Below are 19,607 nucleotides of genomic sequence, written 5' to 3' on the forward strand. Positions count from 1 at the left end.
CATGCCCGGCCCATCTGTCTTTTAAGAGAAAACCAGGAAGTTGGTATCTTAAAGTATTTCTAGCACAAAGTCATTTTGCAGTTGCTTCCATGCTCTTTGTTTGCGTGGTATTGACAGATGCTGACTAATATGTCGTGTTTGCAGGGCTCGGCTGTTAGCATAAGCAGGGATGAGCCGAGTGTGCTGGGACAGTCTGCACTGTGGAGGAGCACCAAAATGCATGGATTCCTATTGTAGCATGCTTTGTTTTGCTAAAGCATTAAAGCCAGTTTGGCTTGTGATTTATTTATTTTTTCCCATCATAGACTTGGTTTCTCACAGAGAAGTGTACTACTGAGATATGTCTGTATTGAGTAGACAGTTTTTTAGATGTGGAAAGAAAAGTAAGTAAAGGCTTCAGCCTTCCTCTGAGGGCACACCTGGGTACAGCAGAGTATGGTGGAAGTAAATAGGGCACCAGACCAGGCATGGGAGCTGTGCTAAAGGGTGGTACCAAGTGTGGAGAATGACCACGATGGGCACTCTAATCTGGTGTCTTGTTGACGGTATAGTAAGATGTTGTAGAAACAAGTTAAAGCTGGCTTTCGCTGATTAGCTTCACTACAGAGTATCCTGGGCTTTATTTAGCATTCCTATCTACAAAATGGGTTCGATAGTATCTTCCTTGATTTGCTGTGTGGGCATTCAAGGGTTAAAATATTTGGCATATAATAAAAGGTCTCTGGCGCTCCCCTTCCTCCATGTGTGCATGTCCATGTGCTTAAGCCACATGGGCCAGAAGAGTGCATCAGATCCCTCCCGGGACTGGAGTTCTAGGCAGCTGGGAGCCACCTGACAGGGGTGCTGGGACTCGAGCTAGGATTCTCTGGAAGAGCAGCAAGTGCTCTTACCCACTGATGGTCCGTTCCAGTTCCATCCCAATTATTTTACAACTAAGAATGAAGTGTTCTAAAAGGATGTTCACTTCCAGACTCCCCATTTGACAGAGCAGATCTTTACAGAATCCTTGGGGCCCATTCTCTTCTACCTGACACAGCCCTCTATGGCAGCACTTCAACAGAACTCTTTGTGATGGTGGGCATTTAGCTCTTCACTCCCTTCGCTACTGTAGCACTGGCTGCGTATGGCACCAATCACTTGAAATGTGATGGTGGTTTTCAGATAACTGAGAACTGTCCCTTCTACAGAAGGGTTAGGCGTAATTATAGTTCTCAGAGACAGACAGTGAATGAGTGGATAGGTGATGTAGATTGAACACTTTGGAGCCAGTAAAAAGAAAGACATACACTCATTTAAGTACCAAACAGTTACCTATTTCATTGCCCAAGTTTTTAATATTTCTTTTAGTAACTGGCAGTTTACTGCCATGCCTACCCATCTGAAAAATAACCTACATTTCTTACTCTACTATTAAGTAGGATTCATATGCCAGTGAGTGATTAGGAAGGGGCATAGAAAAGAAACTCAGCCCCTACTTTGTGTTTCCAGGCATCACGACTTTTGTAGTCCTGTACGTGTGCGTGTGTGCGTTTGTGCGCTCACATCTGCGCCTATCTGTATGTGTAAGAGGAATAGATCAACTCTAGGTAGCTTGTTTTTCTAAAGTGTCATGCAGTAAAGTTTGAATAGGTCTTTCAGATGGTGTGGGAAACATGCACATGAACATAAACAAGTGCTTGTTTCTTTAAAGAGCATAAGTCTTGGGATAGGAGAAAGGTATTGCCTTGAATAGGAAACAGTAATTTCATAAAGTAATCAATGCATTTTTCTGGTGGTTAGTTATGATTAGGGATGTGCTGTACTTTAGTGTAGTGGATCAAGCTCCCACCAAGTCCCCTTTGACTCTGAAATGAATACATTTCTTGTGGTCGATCACTTTCTATCTCATGAGAAGTACTGGATAACCACCAGTCCAGACCCCACGTGTTTAAACTGCAGGTGAGGATGCCCAGCTCTCTAGTGAAACTCTGCTTCTCTGTTTGCGTCTGTGGCGTCCACAGTAGCACATGCCTTAGAGACAGAGCGAGGGTGAGTTAGTGTTATGTTAAAGCTTTTGGCCGAGTTTGGTAGCTCCTTAATGCTTGAGAGAGCTAGTTTGTTGTCACTTAATGTGTTTGTCTTAATAGGTTTTACCCAGTTTCAAAGTTGAAATAATAAAAATGTCTTACTTTGTGTTGTGTTGGCTTGGCTATGTTTACATCAATTTTATCAGAAACATTCAGATTCGACATGACTGAAGAAAATACACTGTTCAGAAACCCTGTTGATAAGGTAATCTCAGTTACTTTTTTGGATAAGCTCGTTAAGATCCATCAGGATGGTGAGAAAAACACTCATGCATAGGATGTAGGAGTATTTGCCCTGTCGGCCTTCCATATACTTGCAAGTGAGCCAAGTACCTCCTTGTCTTCTTTTCTTGCCAATCCATAATAGGACTGACTCTTTAGGGGAGGTGCGAGTGTGGAATGTCATTTGATGAGCTGGCAAAAGAGATAGTGCCTCTAGGTTTGTGGCTTTTCTTGTCTTGACTGCCTCTGGAGTTGATGGAAAGGGATCTCACAGCATGGATCTCTTCATCCTTCCTGCATCCTGCAGGGTTCAGTAGTTGATAGGTGAATGACTGTCCCTCCTTAAACCAGCAATACTTTTGACAATGGATTAGAAAATTTGAAGTTTATTCTAAAAAATGTATTTACAGCAGATTTATATAACTGCGAATGTGTCTGCTGGCCATGGAAGGGAGAACTGTCAGTTCAGCCTTCTTGTTTGCAGCTAGAGAAGTGCTGTCGGTGGAGATAGACAACTTTGGTTATCATTCCCCAGCTTCCTCTTCCTAAGACACCAACTTTGCCTCTTGTGCCTTTCATCTGCATCAACTCCTTTTTGGCTCCCCCCAGTGGATTCCTCACTCAATCCATTGTCCTGCAACAGCTTCCTATCGCCTGCATTACCTCCTTAGGGCTTTCCTTGTAGAAGGTTGAATGGGAGTGAGGTTTGGGCTTAAACATACCGTTTTCCCACTTTAGCGCAAAGTGAGAACTTACTCTGACACCTGGAATATCTTGATGCTTATTAACAAAAGGATGGAAAAGGACCCGAGAGGGCCAGAGGTCAGGAGGCAATTCAGGGGCTTTCAGAGTTTGGCCAATGTTTTCAGCTTGGTGTTAGAGCTCTTTGATTTAGAGGTTTCTGTGGTTTTTTTTTTTTTTTTAGTGCCCTATTTAAGATAGTGACTAGATTGTTGAAAAATAATCCAAAGTCATGCAGTTGGACATTTAAGAGCCAAATAAGAGTCAGTAGTCCCAGCTGTACTTTAGCTACCACGTACTTCTTTTAGGGTGTGATAACCAGAAGCCGCTAGAAGGGTTTATCAGTGGATGCATTTCTTCTTTTTCTCAATTTTTCAACTAAATATTAGAACTTAATTCCATGTGCCCTAGAATCCTCAAGTGAAGACTTGTCATTCTGATTTTCTAGTCTTCATTTTTCTCCTGAGTTACTGAACAGAAAGCTGTTTTTGTTGAGCTGCATGCTGTAGCCTGCCCTTCCTACTGATCTGTAAGCTTTTCCATTGGCTTTCTTTCTGTTTCCTGCTGCTGCTTGCTTCATAACTGAAGGGAGGATTCAGACCCATCCAGGTAACACGCTCTTGGTTCTGCATGGCCTCTTTATAACTCTGCCTTCTTGTTAGTTTACAGCGCAGTTGCTAATGGTTAGTCATACTAGAAACGCTCTATAGGGTGTAGCTTTAAGCAGCAAGAACTGTGCATAACTACAGTGATGGCTGTCATGTGGGGGGGCTGAACTCTGCTCATTTCAGGCCATTATGAAGCTTGACTAGATTCTCCACTTCTATTACAAAATATTTGAGAAGGCAAAAATGGGTTTAGTTTAGAGTGAGGTTGTATCACCATTTTGACAGGCTTCTTTCTGTATGTGACAGCCTTACAGCTGGTTTTAATTTGGCTTGATGGGCTTGGATGAAAATGCTTGTGTCCGTGGAGATTCTTGTCCTCCTAAATACTCTACAAATGGCTGACAGTATTGTATTAGGTTTACTACTTTTAATTTTTAATGATTTGATTTTGAGCAACTCTCTCTTTATTCAGAAGCCAGTGCTTTTTATAAAACAGAACATGTAGAGAAATACCACTTACTTCTTTTGTTGTTTTTATCGCTGATGTTAAAAATAATCATTACAGTGCATGGCTTTTAGCTGTAAATAGGTGATGCTAAGCATTGAGACTGCCCTGTTGTGCTGTTGTCTGGAGACATGGACCAGAATCTGATTCCATGTGAAGATAGTTTATGAATTCAGTTATTAGACAACCTATTGTCTTCTGCATATTCTAACTCTAAGTCAATCAGTTTAATAGTGGGTGGGGGGGAGAAAATTCAAGATATTAGATCTATATATTAGCCTTTGTGAAAAAACAAAAATTCTTTCTTCCTCTCCCAGTTTTTCCAGAGGCCTCAGATCCAGCCTCCCAGAGCGACCATCCCAAACAGCAGTCCTTCCATTCGTCCTGGTGCACAGACTCCCACTGCCGTGTACCAGGCCAACCAGCACATCATGATGGTTAACCATCTGCCTATGCCATACCCTGTTCCCCAGGGGCCTCAGTACTGTATACCACAGGTAAGGGAGCCTGGCTTCTAATGGGGATCGGGGTGGTGGCGGTGATTGATAGACTGGATTTTAGTGTCCTGGGAGCTTTTTAATTGATTGCAAGTCTAGCCATTTTTGCCAACTTTCCTAAAACTGTACAAAGATTCTTAACACAAATTTACAAATTGGTAGTGAAATTATTCCCCAGTATCATCCTTCCTATGGTGTTGTTTCATGTCATCACTTCGCTTCACTCTCGCTGTCACGGACAAACAAACATTTAACGGGCGCACCTTCAGGTCTTCTCAAGTCTCTGTACACAGTGCTGTGTTTTCTAAAACTCCCCCCTGTGTCAACTGCAAATGTGTGTTTTCTTCTAGTACCGCCATGGTGGCCCTCCGTATGTGGGGCCCCCACAGCAATATCCAGTTCAGCCACCAGGGCCGGGACCTTTTTATCCTGGACCAGGACCTGGGGACTTTGCTAATGCTTACGGTGAGTAAAAAGCCAAGCCATTCTGCTCATTTGTCATGTTCCTCTTACTCTTTGCTGGCTCACATTAGCTATTACCATTTAAAGGTTTGAAGGATTTTTAAATAAAATCTTACCAACTTTTTTTTTCCTGTTGAATCCATATGGTAGGTTTCTGGCTTCTCCCACCAAACAACTGTCACGCACATTTTTATGTTTGGTTAATAGTATAATATAAATTTGCCTCCTATCTTTGAGTTTTATCCCCCCACCCCGAACTTTATTGTCAACCCACTCTTTCCCCCATTTCATGTAATATCCATGAAGCAGATATTTCAGTTTGTTCTGTTCTCTGCTATGACACAAGCCCAGCGGCGAGTGATGTGTTCCTTACCTGTAGATATTCAGTCAGCGCTATTGTCTGGGCATGTTCTGAGGATTAGTTGAGATAAAAATGCTTTTTGTGGGCGAAGGAGACAGGAGACAGGTTCTCAGTGGGTAGCCTGGGCTGTCCTTGAACTCAGAATCCTCCTGCCTCAGCTTTTAAGGTGTTCTTAGTGCACGAATGTAAATGCCAACTAAGAGTTGGCCTGTGGGTTGTCAGAACTCAGAAGTCATGCCGAGTGTTTGTCTAGCACACTTACTGTATATGGCCCTTGTTTCATGCCACAGAACCTGAACTGCAAGGAGGAAAATTAGAGGATATTAGGAAATGAAGCTTTAAAGTTCAGTCATCAGTGGTCTTTTGTAGTACTAGCAAAGCAGAGGCATTGGGGCTTCAACTAACTTAACGCAGTAATCCACTCACTGAGTCTCTCCCGTTGGATTTAAGTGGCACCAGGTTGTTTTTACAGTTACTTGTATTTTGGAGTAACCAGTCTTTTTTGGTGGTGAGGTTCTTGGAGTTTGAACCTTTCCATCTTGTGGGTCAGTACTGCCTCATGGCACTGTTTAAAAATGATTTATTTTATAATCTAGAAAATCTCAAGACCTCAACAGCTTTCTTAACTATAGGTCAGCTCTGTTTGTATTATCACAAATATTATCCAAAAATTTTGTAATTAGAAAAGGTGAAATTTTCAGAGTAAACATGCTAAAATTAATATTCCCTTAAATTTCATGTTGCAAAGGGTCATGTTCTGATCGACAGAACCGTTTTCAATGGTTCCTCCCTGAATTGCGATATGCAGCTTCCTTACAGGTTACTAAAATGATCTTTTGACTCTGAAATAGCATACTAAATTCTTCTTCCATTTTGGAGCATCTGCTTGCTGTTGCTCTTAGTATGACTCTTATAAGAGTAATATGTAGCTGTCAATCTGTCATGTTAAACATTGGCTTTTCTAGCCTGGCAGTGGTACATGCCTTTAAACCCAGTACTCAGGAGGCAGACATCTCTTGAGTTCAAGGCCAGCTAGGGCTACACAGATAAACACTGACTTTTTAAAAATGAGTTTTTCGTTCTGGAGAGATGTCTCAGAGCTTAAGAGCACTGGATGTTCTTCCTGAGGTCCTGGGTTCAATCCCCAGCAACTACATGGTGGCTCACAACCATCTGTAATGAGATGTGGCTCTCTTTTCTGGCATGCGTTCATATATGCAGACAGAACATATTAGACGTTATAAATAAATAAATCTTTTAAAATTTTGACTTTTCTTCCTGTTCCAAGTACACTGCTTTACTTATCTTTATGAAGTAGCTCTGTTGATACGCAGTTTCAGCTCATCTGTGATTGACATCTGTTTCTTTTGACAAGTCCCTTTCCCACAAACAAATTATTAGGCATGTCCTATAGCCATGATGTGGGCCGAACATCATCTATACTACACTGTTTCAAAAGCGATCTCCATTTCAGTATGTCAGTAACCAAAACAGTGATGAGAATTCAAAGAACGGGATGCAGAAAGCTACTGTCCCTCAGAAATAACACAAACAGTTGTTATCACTTATTTCAAGTGGCACTTAACTGTTTTCAATATCGTGAAATTTCTGGGCATTTAGAAATCTCACACATCTTTTCGTATTTCAGTGTGTTCTCAAACACATTTCCATTTTGATATTCTCCCCCCTTCCTGTGTGTATGTGTACATACATGTAGAGGTCACAGGTCAATGCACAATCCACTTAATGGATTCTGGGGATCTGGTCATCATGCATGTTGGCAGACACCCTTGTGCAGCTGTCTTGCCCTCTCTTCTTCTTCACCTTAAAAAATTAAAAAAAATCCCATATTTGTTTGTTTTAAAAATAGTATAATCTGTTTTTAGAATGAATCATAAATCAAATTTCTACTCACATTTTTTCATCATTTGGATGGATACTTTTAGCTGAAAAATGTGTTACCAGTTACTGTGCTTTTATCATAATCAGAATTCTGGCCTACTACATTAGTTCCATTAGTTGCAGACACTTGACCATCTCATGGTGTGCTGTGGCATTCTTCCACCTTCTTCTTGGAGTCCTTTTCTGTAGCTGTGCCGCTGTCAGATACTTTTCTCTCTCTAGTCCTGCGCCTCTCTTGGGTATAGATTCATAGTGTATGTGGGATAGGTTCCTAGCTCTGTGTTCCACTCCTTCAGTCCTTGTCGCCCAGACAGAGACCTTGGTACATGTTCTACCGTAGAGTTAGACTCCCACCCTTAGTTCCCAGGTTCATGATTCTCCTTCAGTGTCTGGAAAGGTAGGATTCTTGAAGTGTTTTGACAATTTTGAGGAAAGTAGAGTGCTGAACGCTTAGACTAGCCTCCCATGTTGACAGAAGTTTTAGATTTTTAAGGGTATGGTTAGTGGTAGCAGTTAATATTGATAAAGAAAAGGAGAGAAAATTTGCCAGATGACAGGCCTTGCTACACTGTTTTGACCTAGTCTACCCCACCTATACCTTTTCCTTCTTCTCCTGGGCCTCTTTGGAAGTCTGGCTCATTGAGCTGCTAGGAGCCCTCAGGCACATTTGAACTGTACAGTGAGCAGGAAACTGAATTATGATAAAACAAAACTAGATGCATTTGTTCTGTTCCCCAGCAAAGAGATCCTGTGTGTTGTGACGCTGATGGACAAAACTGCTGTTCTGCGTGTCGTAAGGTGTCCCTACTGGACACTTAGTCACTGCGTTATCTTCCTTTCTAAGGCCAATGCAGATTTGCTTGTTTTTTTTTTCCCCCAGAACTATGATGTACAAGACATGGTGTTAAATATTTTGTAGAATGTAGATGTCAAGATATTTTTGTCTTTAACATCTCAAAGTACACGTTTAATTGTTATACTTGGAATTTTACCAATAAGATGAAGCTTTAAATACTGAATATATGTACATCACTAATTCCCTGATCTTTTCACTATCCTAGGCAAGTAAAATGGCTAAAACCTAACATAATCAAAACTGAACCATATGGGATTAGTACATCTATAATTTTGCCAGTAAGACCTTTAAAAACTGCTATTTGCTGTCAGTATTATTTTATAATGGAAGAATGTTTTAATAAGAAACAAGATGTAACTTAAAAATAGCACCAGTTATTTATAAAGATGTCACGTTGAAAAATCTATATTCTTAAAGATTCTTTACTTTTTCTGTGCCAGAAAAGTAAATAAAAGATTGTTTATGTGTATGTGAATTTTGAGGTTCTTAGTGTGTGAGTTTTACTCACCTCATTCCTGCTTTTCATAGGGTCTAGGTTGGGGAACCACTAGGATTGTCTGAGAAGGTGGGCGTCTCAGACTTTGAAGGCTGTGGTCCCTGCTTTTGCTCTTTTCTTCTCTACTGCAGATAGATAGTAAGTGCTACTCAATGGGCGTGTCTTCAGTAGAACACCTAATTATAAAATAAATGGTTGATTTTGCCTTTTGCTCGTTGTTGACTGAGTCCTGTTCTAAGCAACCCTGTCTCATTTCCCACTCAAGAACCTTGAGATCACGAGAAATGAACTAACTTAAGTGATAAATGTTCTCATTTTTATAGTTATGTGTTCCTAAGTGTTCTTGGTGGTCTCAGAATTTGGGTTTGCTCATAAAAAGAGAACTCCTGTTTGGTTCACTCAGTTTCCTGCCCTGCTGGAAAGCTGAGAAAGCTCCGTGTTTTACTGATTGTGCTTAGCCTATGCTGAGATCAGCAATTTGTACCTCGTTGATTGATCAGCCATCTGGCGGATGTGTGACAAAACAACCTCACCAATTCTGTTCTCTCATGTCACCTTTTGTATCTTATTTCCTGAATGTTTGATGCCAGAGTAGTGTACTTGCTGCAGTGGGGCAGGGGAGCAGAAGGGCTTCTTTCCCTTTGAACTTCCTGCAACTCTAGTGTGGCCCTCTGCCTAGATCTTTTCCAAACCACTTCAGATGCCACAGATACCCAAAGAGTCTGACACTGCCTCGTGCAGCTCCCAGGAAGCTACATTTGGAGATGTTACAGTGCAGTGACCTTAGAGTGTTCCTTCTTGTGCATCAGACCCTAAGGATAGTGCTGTAGCCCTTGCCTCTCTTCTGCGGTGTCACTTTCAGACTTTCCCTTTGGGATGAGTCACCAGGGAGGGTACCCTTTATATCCAGTAATCAACAATAATATGGGGCCAGGGGCTTCTAGTCTCCTGTCCAGTTATAGCCTTGTTTCTGTATTTTTCCTTTAAGCAAATGTTAAATTTAAAAGTCAGAATCTTAGCCTGGTGGTGATGGTTCATGGCATTAATCCCAGCACACAGGAGGTGGAGGCAGACAGATCTTTGTGAGTTCGAGGCCATCCTGGTCTACAGAGGGAGTTCCTGGACAGTCAGGGCTGTTACACAGAGAAACCTTATCTTGAAAAACAACAACAAAGACAGTCTTGCTGTGCAGCCCTGTTTGGCCTGGACCTCTCTGTAGACCAAGCTGGCCTCTAGCTCAGAGATCTGCCTGCCTATGCCTCTCAAAATGCAAGCATTAAATACGTACACCACCACTCCTGGCTCAGCAAACTTTTTTTAAAAATATTTATTTGTTTATTATGTATACAATATTCTGTCTGTGTGTATGCCTGAAGGCCAGAAGAGGGCACCAGACCCCATTACAGATGGTTGTGAGCCACCATGTGGTTGCTGGGAATTGAACTCAGGACCTTTGGAAGAGCAGGCAATGCTATTAACCTCTGAGCCATCTCCCCAGCCCCTCAGCAAACTTTTTAAGGAGATAAAAGGGTTATCTAGCTTCACAATCTTTATTTTCTTTCTTCCCATTCTCTGTTGAGCTTTCTCCTCAGCAGCTTTTGTAAGCATGCTTTCTGCTTTGACAGAGTTTAGCCCAGCCTCAGATTGACAAAGGGGGCTCATTTGGAAACCAAAGGTTGCTGGTTCCTTCCCCTCCCCCCTGTGCCAAACTGAGTGGTTACTTACTGTCCCTAATCTCAGAACTGACCTATACACTCTCCTGTTTGTTATTTTTGAGACAAAGTTTTACTCTGTAGCCCAGGCTGGATTTGAACTCAGGATCTTGCTGCCTCAGCTCAATGCTGGGATGGTTGCATGTTCCACGGCACCCCCATGCCTGCCTCCTTCCCTAATAGCTGCAGCTGTTGCCTTTGTTTACCTCTCTGCTGGTTTTTCTTCTGTGGCCTCTGACAAAAATGGCTTCTTGGGCTTATTTATCTGCTCTCATTTTCTCATTTATCTAATCCCATGATTTTGGTGTTGCTTATTACAAAAACCTTTGCTAGTTTGGTTGGCTACTTCTTTAATCCCAGCACTCAGGAGGCAGAGGCAGCTGGATCTCTTGAGTTTGAGGCCAGCCTGGTCTACAGAGAGTTTCAGGATAACCAGGACTATACAGAGAAACCCTTCTCCAGAAAAATAAAGAAACCAAAAAAGCCTTTACTGGTTACAAAATTAATAACTTTAGAGGCTGAGGGTGTAGCTCAGTTGGTAGAGTGTCTGCTTAATCTGCACAGTGCTCTATTCCACCTTGGACACCCCATAAACCTGTATGTATCATGATCCAGGCTTCTGATTCTAGCACTGGGAATGTGAAGTCAGGAGAATTGGAAGTTCAGGTCTGTCTTGACTGCCTAGGCAGCTCTGTGTCAGCCTTTGTTGTTTGATGCCCTGGATGAAAGTAACCAGACATACAAGGGTACCTAGTTCCTGCCTGTTTTGTGACTAGTAAGCATCTCAAACAGCTCCAGAATTGAAATCCTTTTGTTTCTGGCCATTTCTTTCATGTTCCATGTTTCCCTGAGTAGTTCTTCTGTTCTTTCTCTCAGGCAAAACAAAAATTTAAAACAAACAAACAAACAAACAAACAAAAAAACAAAAACAACCTTCAACAATTTTTCTTTTCTAAATATGTTTTCTTCCACACCATTATCCAGTCAACAGATACTGAAGATTGACTTTCTAATTCTGCACCATCTCTCCCCTCCCGTTCTTCTGTGTACCACGATTTGATAGTAATTAAAACAATATTCTACATTTTGGATATTAAAAAAAAACCCTTTGTGTATTAGGTCTGTTTGGGGAGAAGATAGCTTTGACTGTTGGGCAGTAGAGTCAGAGCGTGAATAAAGTCTGTCTTTTAACTTGGATGTGATTGTTGTCAGCGTGCTTGAGGGATGAGAGTAGGAAGAGGATGCAAATAGAAGGGGATGTAGTCTTGAGTGTGCAGAAATTGGAACTTAGCTTGGAGCTTGGTTCTTATTGGGATGTTGTCTTCCCTGCTATCTTTTGTTAAAGCTCTTCCCTTAAGGACTTGTAGGGAGCCTAACCACTGGCCTTCTGTAGCTGTGCCTCTTCACCTAACCACTGGCATGCCGCAGCTCTGGCTCTTCATACCAAAGAATTTGCATCATCTCTACCCCAAACAAAAGTCCCAGAAGACAGTAACTTAGAGAGTCACTGTTGTGAACTGTGGGCCTCAAGACAAGATTCTTCCTGAAAGCTGTAACCAGGGTACACCAGATAATCCTGGTGTCACTCTGTAGGAATTGGGCACTGAACTGTTTTCTTTAGATTCTTTTGGTGTTTAGAGATATTACATATTTTAGGGGTAATTTCTTGACTACTATAGTAGCTGGAGGACAGAGGTTGGGAATGCTACCCAGGTTTGTGGCTCCGGCCCATATCCCAGGGAACGAGAGGCAGGGGGATCTGACTTGCAGGTCAGTGTGGGCCACAGAGTCCAAACCCTATATGAAGCGAAGAAAAGTCGGTAGTTTGTTTTCATTTTCCCAGGAGCTTGTTCAGGGCACCATACCATTGCAGGCCTGTAGTGTTTGACAAAATAACTGAATGCTTCTTATTCTGTTCTGATTCCTTAGGAACGCCTTTTTACCCAAGTCAGCCAGTGTATCAGTCAGCATCTATCATAGTGCCTACGCAGCAGCAGCCCCCTCCAGCCAAGAGAGAGAAAAAAACTGTAAGAGATCTTCATTGATTTGTCATAAATTGGGGCATATAATCATTTCTCAACCAAGCATATCTGATCATTATCAATCTTAGTGTACAGTGTGCCATTTCTTCCTCTCCCTTGTGTCACTGCCTCCCCCTAGCCTAGTGTTTCTGGGCACTTAACTAGAAACCGCATACCCGTTCCCTAGTGTCACCTTTTCCCAGCTAGGCATACTGCATGCTTGAGTGGATCCTGACTCTCCTTTACTGCAGTGCTGAGCAGCAAGTTTGAACTGCCAGAAGAAAACAGTAGCGCCAAAGTAAAAGGAGCCAAAATCCTAAAGAGTCACAAGGAGGGGGAAGAAACTTTGGAAGGCCGGGCGGTGGTGGCGCACGCCTTTAATCCCAGCACTCGGGAGGCAGAGGCAGGCGGATCTCTGGGAGTTCGAGACCAGCCTGGTCTACAAGAGCTAGTTCCAGGACAGGAACCAAAAGCTACAGAGAAACCCTGTCTCGAAAAATCAAAAAAAAAAAAAAATCAAAAAAAAAAAAAAAAGAAACTTTGGAAGACAGAAACAGCAAGCAGAATTTAGTAAATATATCTATTTACACTACATTATTATAAAGGTGTTGCCTCTGTCTAGTAAGAAACACCCAAGAGCCCAGCACCACATATATATTGCAGGATGTTTTGTAGAAGACTGGCTTCTAGCCTTTTACCCAGCAGAACACACACAATAGATGATGCTGACTGTCAGTCAGTAGTGCCCATATCTCCACAGGTATCCCAGGAGGGAGTGGAGCTGTCCAGCACTCCCGAAGTGCTCTTATTTAAAACAAGTAAAGAATTCAAATTTGGTGCTTTGACTAGAAATAAATGACTTATGAACATATCACCATAAACAGAACACTCCAATTTAGCATGACACTGCAGGCAAGAAATGGGACTTTAAAATGTTAAGTCAGTATGGTAAAGTTGACTGATGGCAGTCTGCAATGCTGAGAGAAATGGTGCTAACAGAAGTAAAAGGTAGTGATGATGAAGGTCATTAATAAGAAAAAAGGAAGTTGGATGTGGTGGCACACACTTGTTATCTGAATATTGGGGAGGCTGAAGCAGGAGGATTGATCAAGTTCAAGAGCAGCCTGGGCTACATAGTGAGTTCAAGGCCATTCTGGGCTACATAGAAAGACAGTTTGAAAAGCAAACAAAAAGAGCTGATAATGACACCTATGTCCCTGTAGCCTTCCAGATATTCTAAAGTTTCTTGATAGTGAATTCTATGAAGTTTTCAGGCAATTAGTTACTTTACTAAGTTGTGCAGGTAATGCACTTCAGAAGGGAACCTACTTACTACCCCACTGTCCCAGCTCTGAGGTCCTGGACCCAGGTCCTCCACTCTCATTACAGCACCATCCTCTTTGACATCCATAAGCATGGAGAGCCATTGAAAGTTCACAGGAAGCTCATGCCACAGTGTTGTGTTCCACTCTAGCTTAGAGATCCTCTGTCAGTACATTTAGATCTGCCTTGTCCTTCCTAGTGGTACTTTGATAATTTAACTGTAAAAGTTTAGGATAATATTGATCTGTTCTGTTCCCTATTGGCTTGAATGATGTGTCTGGGCATTTACTCGGAAAAAGCAACAGTACAGTTAGCATCCTTACAGGAATGTACATAGTCTACATGCACACTGCAGCCAGCATCCTAACAGGAGTTCACATAGTGTACAGAGCATGCTGCAGCCAGGATCCTCACAGGAGTGCACTAGTGTACAGAGCATGCTGCAGCCAGCGTCCTCACAGGAGTGCACTAGTGTACAGAGCATGCTGCAGCCAGCGTCCTCACAGGAGTGCACTAGTGTACAGAGCATGCTGCAGCCAGCGTCCTCACAGGAGTGCACTAGTGTACAGAGCATGCTGCAGCCAGCGTCCTCACAGGAGTGCACTAGTGTACAGAGCATGCTGCAGCCAGCGTCCTCACAGGAGTGCACTAGTGTACAGAGCACGCTGCAGCCAGCATCCTCACAGGAGTATGCGTAGTGTACAGAGCACGCTGCAGCCAGCGTCCTCACAGGAGTGCACTAGTGTACAGAGCATGCTGCAGCCAGCATCCTCACAGGAGTGCACTAGTGTACAGAGCACGCTGCAGCCAGCATCCTCACAGGAGTATGCGTAGTGTACAGAGCACGCTGCAGCCAGCGTCCTCACAGGAGTATGCGTAGTGTACAGAGCACGCTGCAGCCAGCATCCTCACAGGAGTGCACTAGTGTACAGAGCACGCTACAGCCAGCGTCCTCACAGGAGTGCACTAGTGTACAGAGCATGCTGCAGCCAGCGTCCTCACAGGAGTGCACTAGTGTACAGAGCATGCTGCAGCCAGCGTCCTCACAGGAGTGCACTAGTGTACAGAGCATGCTGCAGCCAGCATCCTCACAGGAGTATGCGTAGTGTACAGAGCACTCTGCAGCCAGCGTCCTCACAGGAGTGCACTAGTGTACAGAGCACGCTGCAGCCAGCATCCTCACAGGAGTACGCGTAGTGTACAGAGCACGCTGCAGCCAGCGTCCTCACAGGAGTATGCGTAGTGTACAGAGCATGCTGCAGCCAGCATCCTCACAGGAGTATGCGTAGTGTACAGAGCATGCTGCAGCCAGCATCCTCACAGGAGTATGCGTAGTGTACAGAGCACGCTGCAGCCAGCGTCCTCACAGGAGTGCACTAGTGTACAGAGCATGCTGCAGCCAGCATCCTCACAGGAGTATGTGTAGTGTACAGAGCACTCTGCAGCCAGCACCCTTATAAAAGTATACAAAGTTCTGGGCAGGTGAAATCCTATTCCTAAATCTTAGCAAATGTATGTATTTTGTTAGTGAGCTTCAGAGGACCATTTAGAACATTGAAAACCTATTCAGGCACTTTGTTATTCTTAAACTATATCTGGCTCTCCTTGATATTAAGAACTATAAGTAGAATCAATGTATTTGGCAGTCTTATACAAGCGTAGATATTTTACTTTTTTGACCTAGAAATTCAGTCAGCTTGGTCCTACTTTCCTTGCTTTTAGTTCTTTTTATATTTAGTTCAGGTTGCAGCTTGTTGCCTACATTTGTGTTGAGATGACCTTATATAGTTTTGTGATTGAAGTTTAATCCACTGTGGAGATTAACAAATTTAATAGTTATCTCCATGTGTACCTTTGATTCATCATTTAAATCTCGTACATAGACACCTAGATTTATACTTAACGTTTTATTTAACTTTGTAGATAAGAATTCGAGATCCAAATCAGGGAGGTAAAGACATAACAGAGGAGATTATGTCTGGAGGTGGCAGCAGAAATCCCACTCCACCTATAGGAAGACCCACGTCCACACCCACTCCTCCTCAGGTAAGTAGAGTGAGTATGGTGGTGGGTGATGGGCACCGGTTCACTAACTCTACTGGCTCTCTTCCCAGTGGTCACTTTCTGTACTTCCCACTTACGTTGGTTGTTTCATAGCTTGAATATTGCTAAGACAGACATGTTTCTCTTTCCCAGTTGCTTTAAGACATTATTGGTGATGTTTCTGTGTATTGACTTCACATTCAGAGCACAGTTGCTGCCGCTATTCCTAGGGACCTATTGCATGATATCCAGAGGAGCTGTGTTCGTATGGAAACCACCTCATTGGATGAGCATTTTATGAGTTCACTCTAGAGCCTTAGGAAATGCCGTGGAGTGGCATGATGACATTGAGAATTGAAGCATTTTAGCAGACTATGATGCTTCAGATGACTTCCTCTGTTAGAGCAAGTTTGGATGGATTGATCACAGGTGTTTCTTACTGTTAAAGACTATACAGATAAGCTTCTTGTGTAGAGTGTATATCACCTCTGCTTATTTCCAAGAGCTGTATATACATTTTGTTGGGACTGGTGAAGAATGTGTCTATTGTCTTGGAAGGAATCCTAGCATCCCAAGAGGAACTAGTTTTTAGCAAACTGTAACTTGTAATTAAAAATAAAATTGGTTTCCTAAATTTGAAACTTTATTTATTTGCTGGGTGACTTTCCAGTTTTCTCAGTCACCTAGAGTCCAATAGACAGAAGCAGCTGTTAAGGGCATGGTTTGCTTTTCTCTGTGGTTGGAAGTTGAGTCCCCAGAACTAGTGTACAAGTAGGTAATACAGAAGACACATCAGAATAGCGACCCATCGACTTATTGTCACAGAAGGTGTACACTTAAATATCGAGACCGCTGAATGCTAGTTTGACTTAGAACCCTTATACACCCATGGACTAGAATTAGCTTGAATAGCTCTGTTGTGTAATGGTATATTTCACCTGGAAATGATGATTCTTCATGAATGATGGTTTGTCTCAGTCCCCATTACAGAGAAGCGAAGAATATGTGACCACCTAGATAAGAGAGTTTCAAGATTGTTAAAGAACTTTTTTCAAAAATTGTCCTGAACGTCCGAATGATTAAGAATATGGTTTCTTCTCTAGATTTGAACTTGCAATAGGGAGAGTTTCTAATTTGAAATAACCTACATGGACAGCCGTGTTTTTAACACTATAGGAAAGTTTACAATTGATTGATCGGGACATTAATATTTGAGTGTGTTTCCAAACATCAGTTAAAATAGGGTGCAGTTGACAACATCTGTTGATTGTCTTTAAATTCTCTATCTTTTTGCATTTAAATCCTTGGTAAGGTCTGCCTGGTGGTTTTTGTTTAGTTGTTTGTGTGTGTGTGTGTGTGTGTGTTTGTGTGTTTGTGTAAATGTCTGACTCATGTATGGGTGCCCTTAGGGGCCAGAAGGTAGTATCCTGAACCCATTGGCTACATTTGTAGCAGGTTAGAGACACAGTCATTGACCACAATGGAAGAGCTTCTTTTTGAGTATTGTCTCTTCTATGTTGCATGAGTGTCTCTTATTAAGTAACACACATTTGAATGCATACATTTAAATCTTGTCTTTGTTTATGCATGGAGTTTTGGGGATGGATGCATAGTTATTTTTAAATGAATATGTATATTTTTCTTCATAAGAAAATCAATAGCTCTTGGCTTCATTTCTGGGAAGTCATAGAAAGTTGTGCACAGGGCTGACCTTGTTCTGCTGTGCCAAAAAGTATTAACTATGAGAAGAAACACTGACTATCAGAAGCTGGTCTGCTATTTTCCTTGGGGCTGTAGGTTCTGATGTTAACACTGAATTCTCTTACCAGGAAGAACAGTGCTGACCAATGCAAGCCCTCAGCCTTGGGCCTAGAGAATACACATCTACAAGTCAGACACATTTCCAGATCCACCCCCCCCCCTCCCTCCCTCCCTTCCTCCCCTCCCCTTCCTTCTCTTCTTTCCTTTCTTTTCTTTTTCTTTTTTTTTTTTTTTGTTTTTTGAGATATTGTTTCACTATTTAGCTCTAGTTGTCCTAAAACTCACTCACTGCGCACACCAGGCTGACTCAAACTCAAGAAGAGCTGCCTGCCTTTGTTTGCTTGCCGAGATCTGGGATTAAAAGCGTGCCCCACCACACCTAGCCTTCAACTCCATCTTGAATGACTTTCTGGTTTAAAACCTGTTGTGGGGACAGCCCTCTGTGTCACGGTGCAGTGCCAAGATTCTTTTTTGATTTCACAATATACCCTCTTTTGTTTCTGGTTAGGGTCCTTTTGCTCTGTTCAGGTGAAATTGTTGGTAGGTGAGCAGTTTCTGGGTGTGTGAGAGCAGGCGACACCCCTAGTGTTAACAGTCTTTATGTAGATCTGAGAAGATGGGATTGCTGTGTCCATGATGCAGCCAGTGCTGTGGCTCTTGTGTAAGTCTGGTCAGTCAGGATCCCTTAGTGTTTAACAGCAGTGTTGCAGCTCTTAGGTACAAGAGCTTTCTGGAACTCTTTCCAGTGACCAGGCTCCACAGTTTGTATCCCTGTGTTCCCTCAGCAGTCTTTATCCTTCAGTCTTGTTCTGTCTTCCCTTGCCATCTTCCTTTCACCTTCTTTTGTACTGTCTATTCTTGAACCATTCAGCTGTCTTTCCTTTGGCTGCCAAGCAGCCATGACTGCCTTGCCTCTTCTGCTGTATAATCTGCCACCTCTCCATCTCTCAGTGATATTCCTGCTAACATTCTCTGCCATTGATGTCACCTTGCTCTTTCTTTTTTTCTTTGTAAGTTCGTCCCATACAGCCCAAAGTAGGCAAAGTGCAACTTCTGAAGCCTTTTATTGGACTTCGTCACATCACCAGACTCACTACTTGGGCTCGAACAGCCTTCTTGTGGAGCCATAGGAGAGGTGTTTTGAGTCGATCACAACTTACCCTACATCCAAACAAAGGTTTATGTCTATTCCAATCACAGTCTTGTCTCCTTAACATCAGTTACAACAGCCTTTCTGCTAGGCCAGCAAGTGAAGTGCTCCCCTTGTGTTCCAGATGGAAATGGCTACCGGGTCATCTGGAATCCATCAGGGACTGTGCTAACACAAACTTGACAGCTGCAGCAGACCTGGTTGGCTATGTTTTCAGAAGCTGGGGCAAACATCTGTAACTGTAATTTTTTATTTTTTTTAAGGAATCCATGGAGTGTTCCAAATGGTCACTACTGACATAAGGCTTGTCTGCCCAGCTGTTGAACTGACAGCCTTTTAGCTCAAGGTAGCCAGGCTAGCACAGTAGTGTTCACAACTTCTACACAGGGCGTCTGCTTGTCCCACCCTCAGCTTTTCCGCCTGTTTACCAGGAGGAGCCTCAGAAGAAATGCTCCCAGAACCAACTTACAGCTCTTACTACCAAGAGTGACTGTAACTCGTTTTCTTGATCTCTTCTGAAGTAAGTTCTTGTTATGTAGCCCTGACTGGCCTTGGACTGATAGCAGTCTTCTGCCCAGGCCCCTGAGCACAGCATGGCAGACGTGTCCACATATCTGCTTTAACCCTGCTTTGCATCTGGCTGGTGCACCATGGCAGATGGGCTCTCGGTACCTCTCTGGACACAGCTGCATGTGCTGTCATTGCAAAGCCATGTGGGTGCTAGGATTGAACCTGGGTTCTCTATAATAGCAACACATGCTCTTAAGTGCTAAACCAATTCTCCAGCCCCAAAGTACATTTTTAAAAAATGCTCTTCATTTTATTCCCTCTCACCCTCCACCCCTCCTTTCCCTCTTCTCATCCCTTTTAGGATCACCCGT

The 19,607-nt window shown here is 42.8% G+C and overlaps 1 protein-coding gene across 21 annotated transcripts in view; it reads left to right on the forward strand.

Annotated features, from left to right (window-relative positions):
- The window catches only part of Eif4g3 (eukaryotic translation initiation factor 4 gamma 3), a 226,727-nt gene that overhangs the window by 103,981 nt on the left and 103,139 nt on the right, over nt 1-19,607 (forward strand). For 13 of the 21 annotated variants that reach the window (XR_012907440.1, XM_075945434.1, XM_075945413.1 and 10 more), the window contains 5 exons: nt 3,618-3,638; nt 4,460-4,639; nt 4,990-5,104; nt 12,358-12,455; nt 15,696-15,818. Coding sequence is in view for 20 of the 21 variants with exons in the window: in XM_075945434.1 (XP_075801549.1) it covers nt 3,618-3,638; nt 4,460-4,639; nt 4,990-5,104; nt 12,358-12,455; nt 15,696-15,818 (537 nt within the window). In the remaining variant the exon portion in view is untranslated. Of the gene's footprint in view, nt 1-3,617; nt 3,639-4,459; nt 4,640-4,989; nt 5,105-12,357; nt 12,456-15,695; nt 15,819-19,607 lie in introns of those variants that run through there. The other 8 variants (XM_075945416.1, XM_075945418.1, XM_075945420.1 and 5 more) reach the window with 2 other exon arrangements.

This window comes from Microtus pennsylvanicus, chromosome 13 (assembly GCF_037038515.1).
Source record: "Microtus pennsylvanicus isolate mMicPen1 chromosome 13, mMicPen1.hap1, whole genome shotgun sequence".
Lineage (NCBI taxonomy): Eukaryota > Metazoa > Chordata > Mammalia > Rodentia > Cricetidae > Microtus > Microtus pennsylvanicus.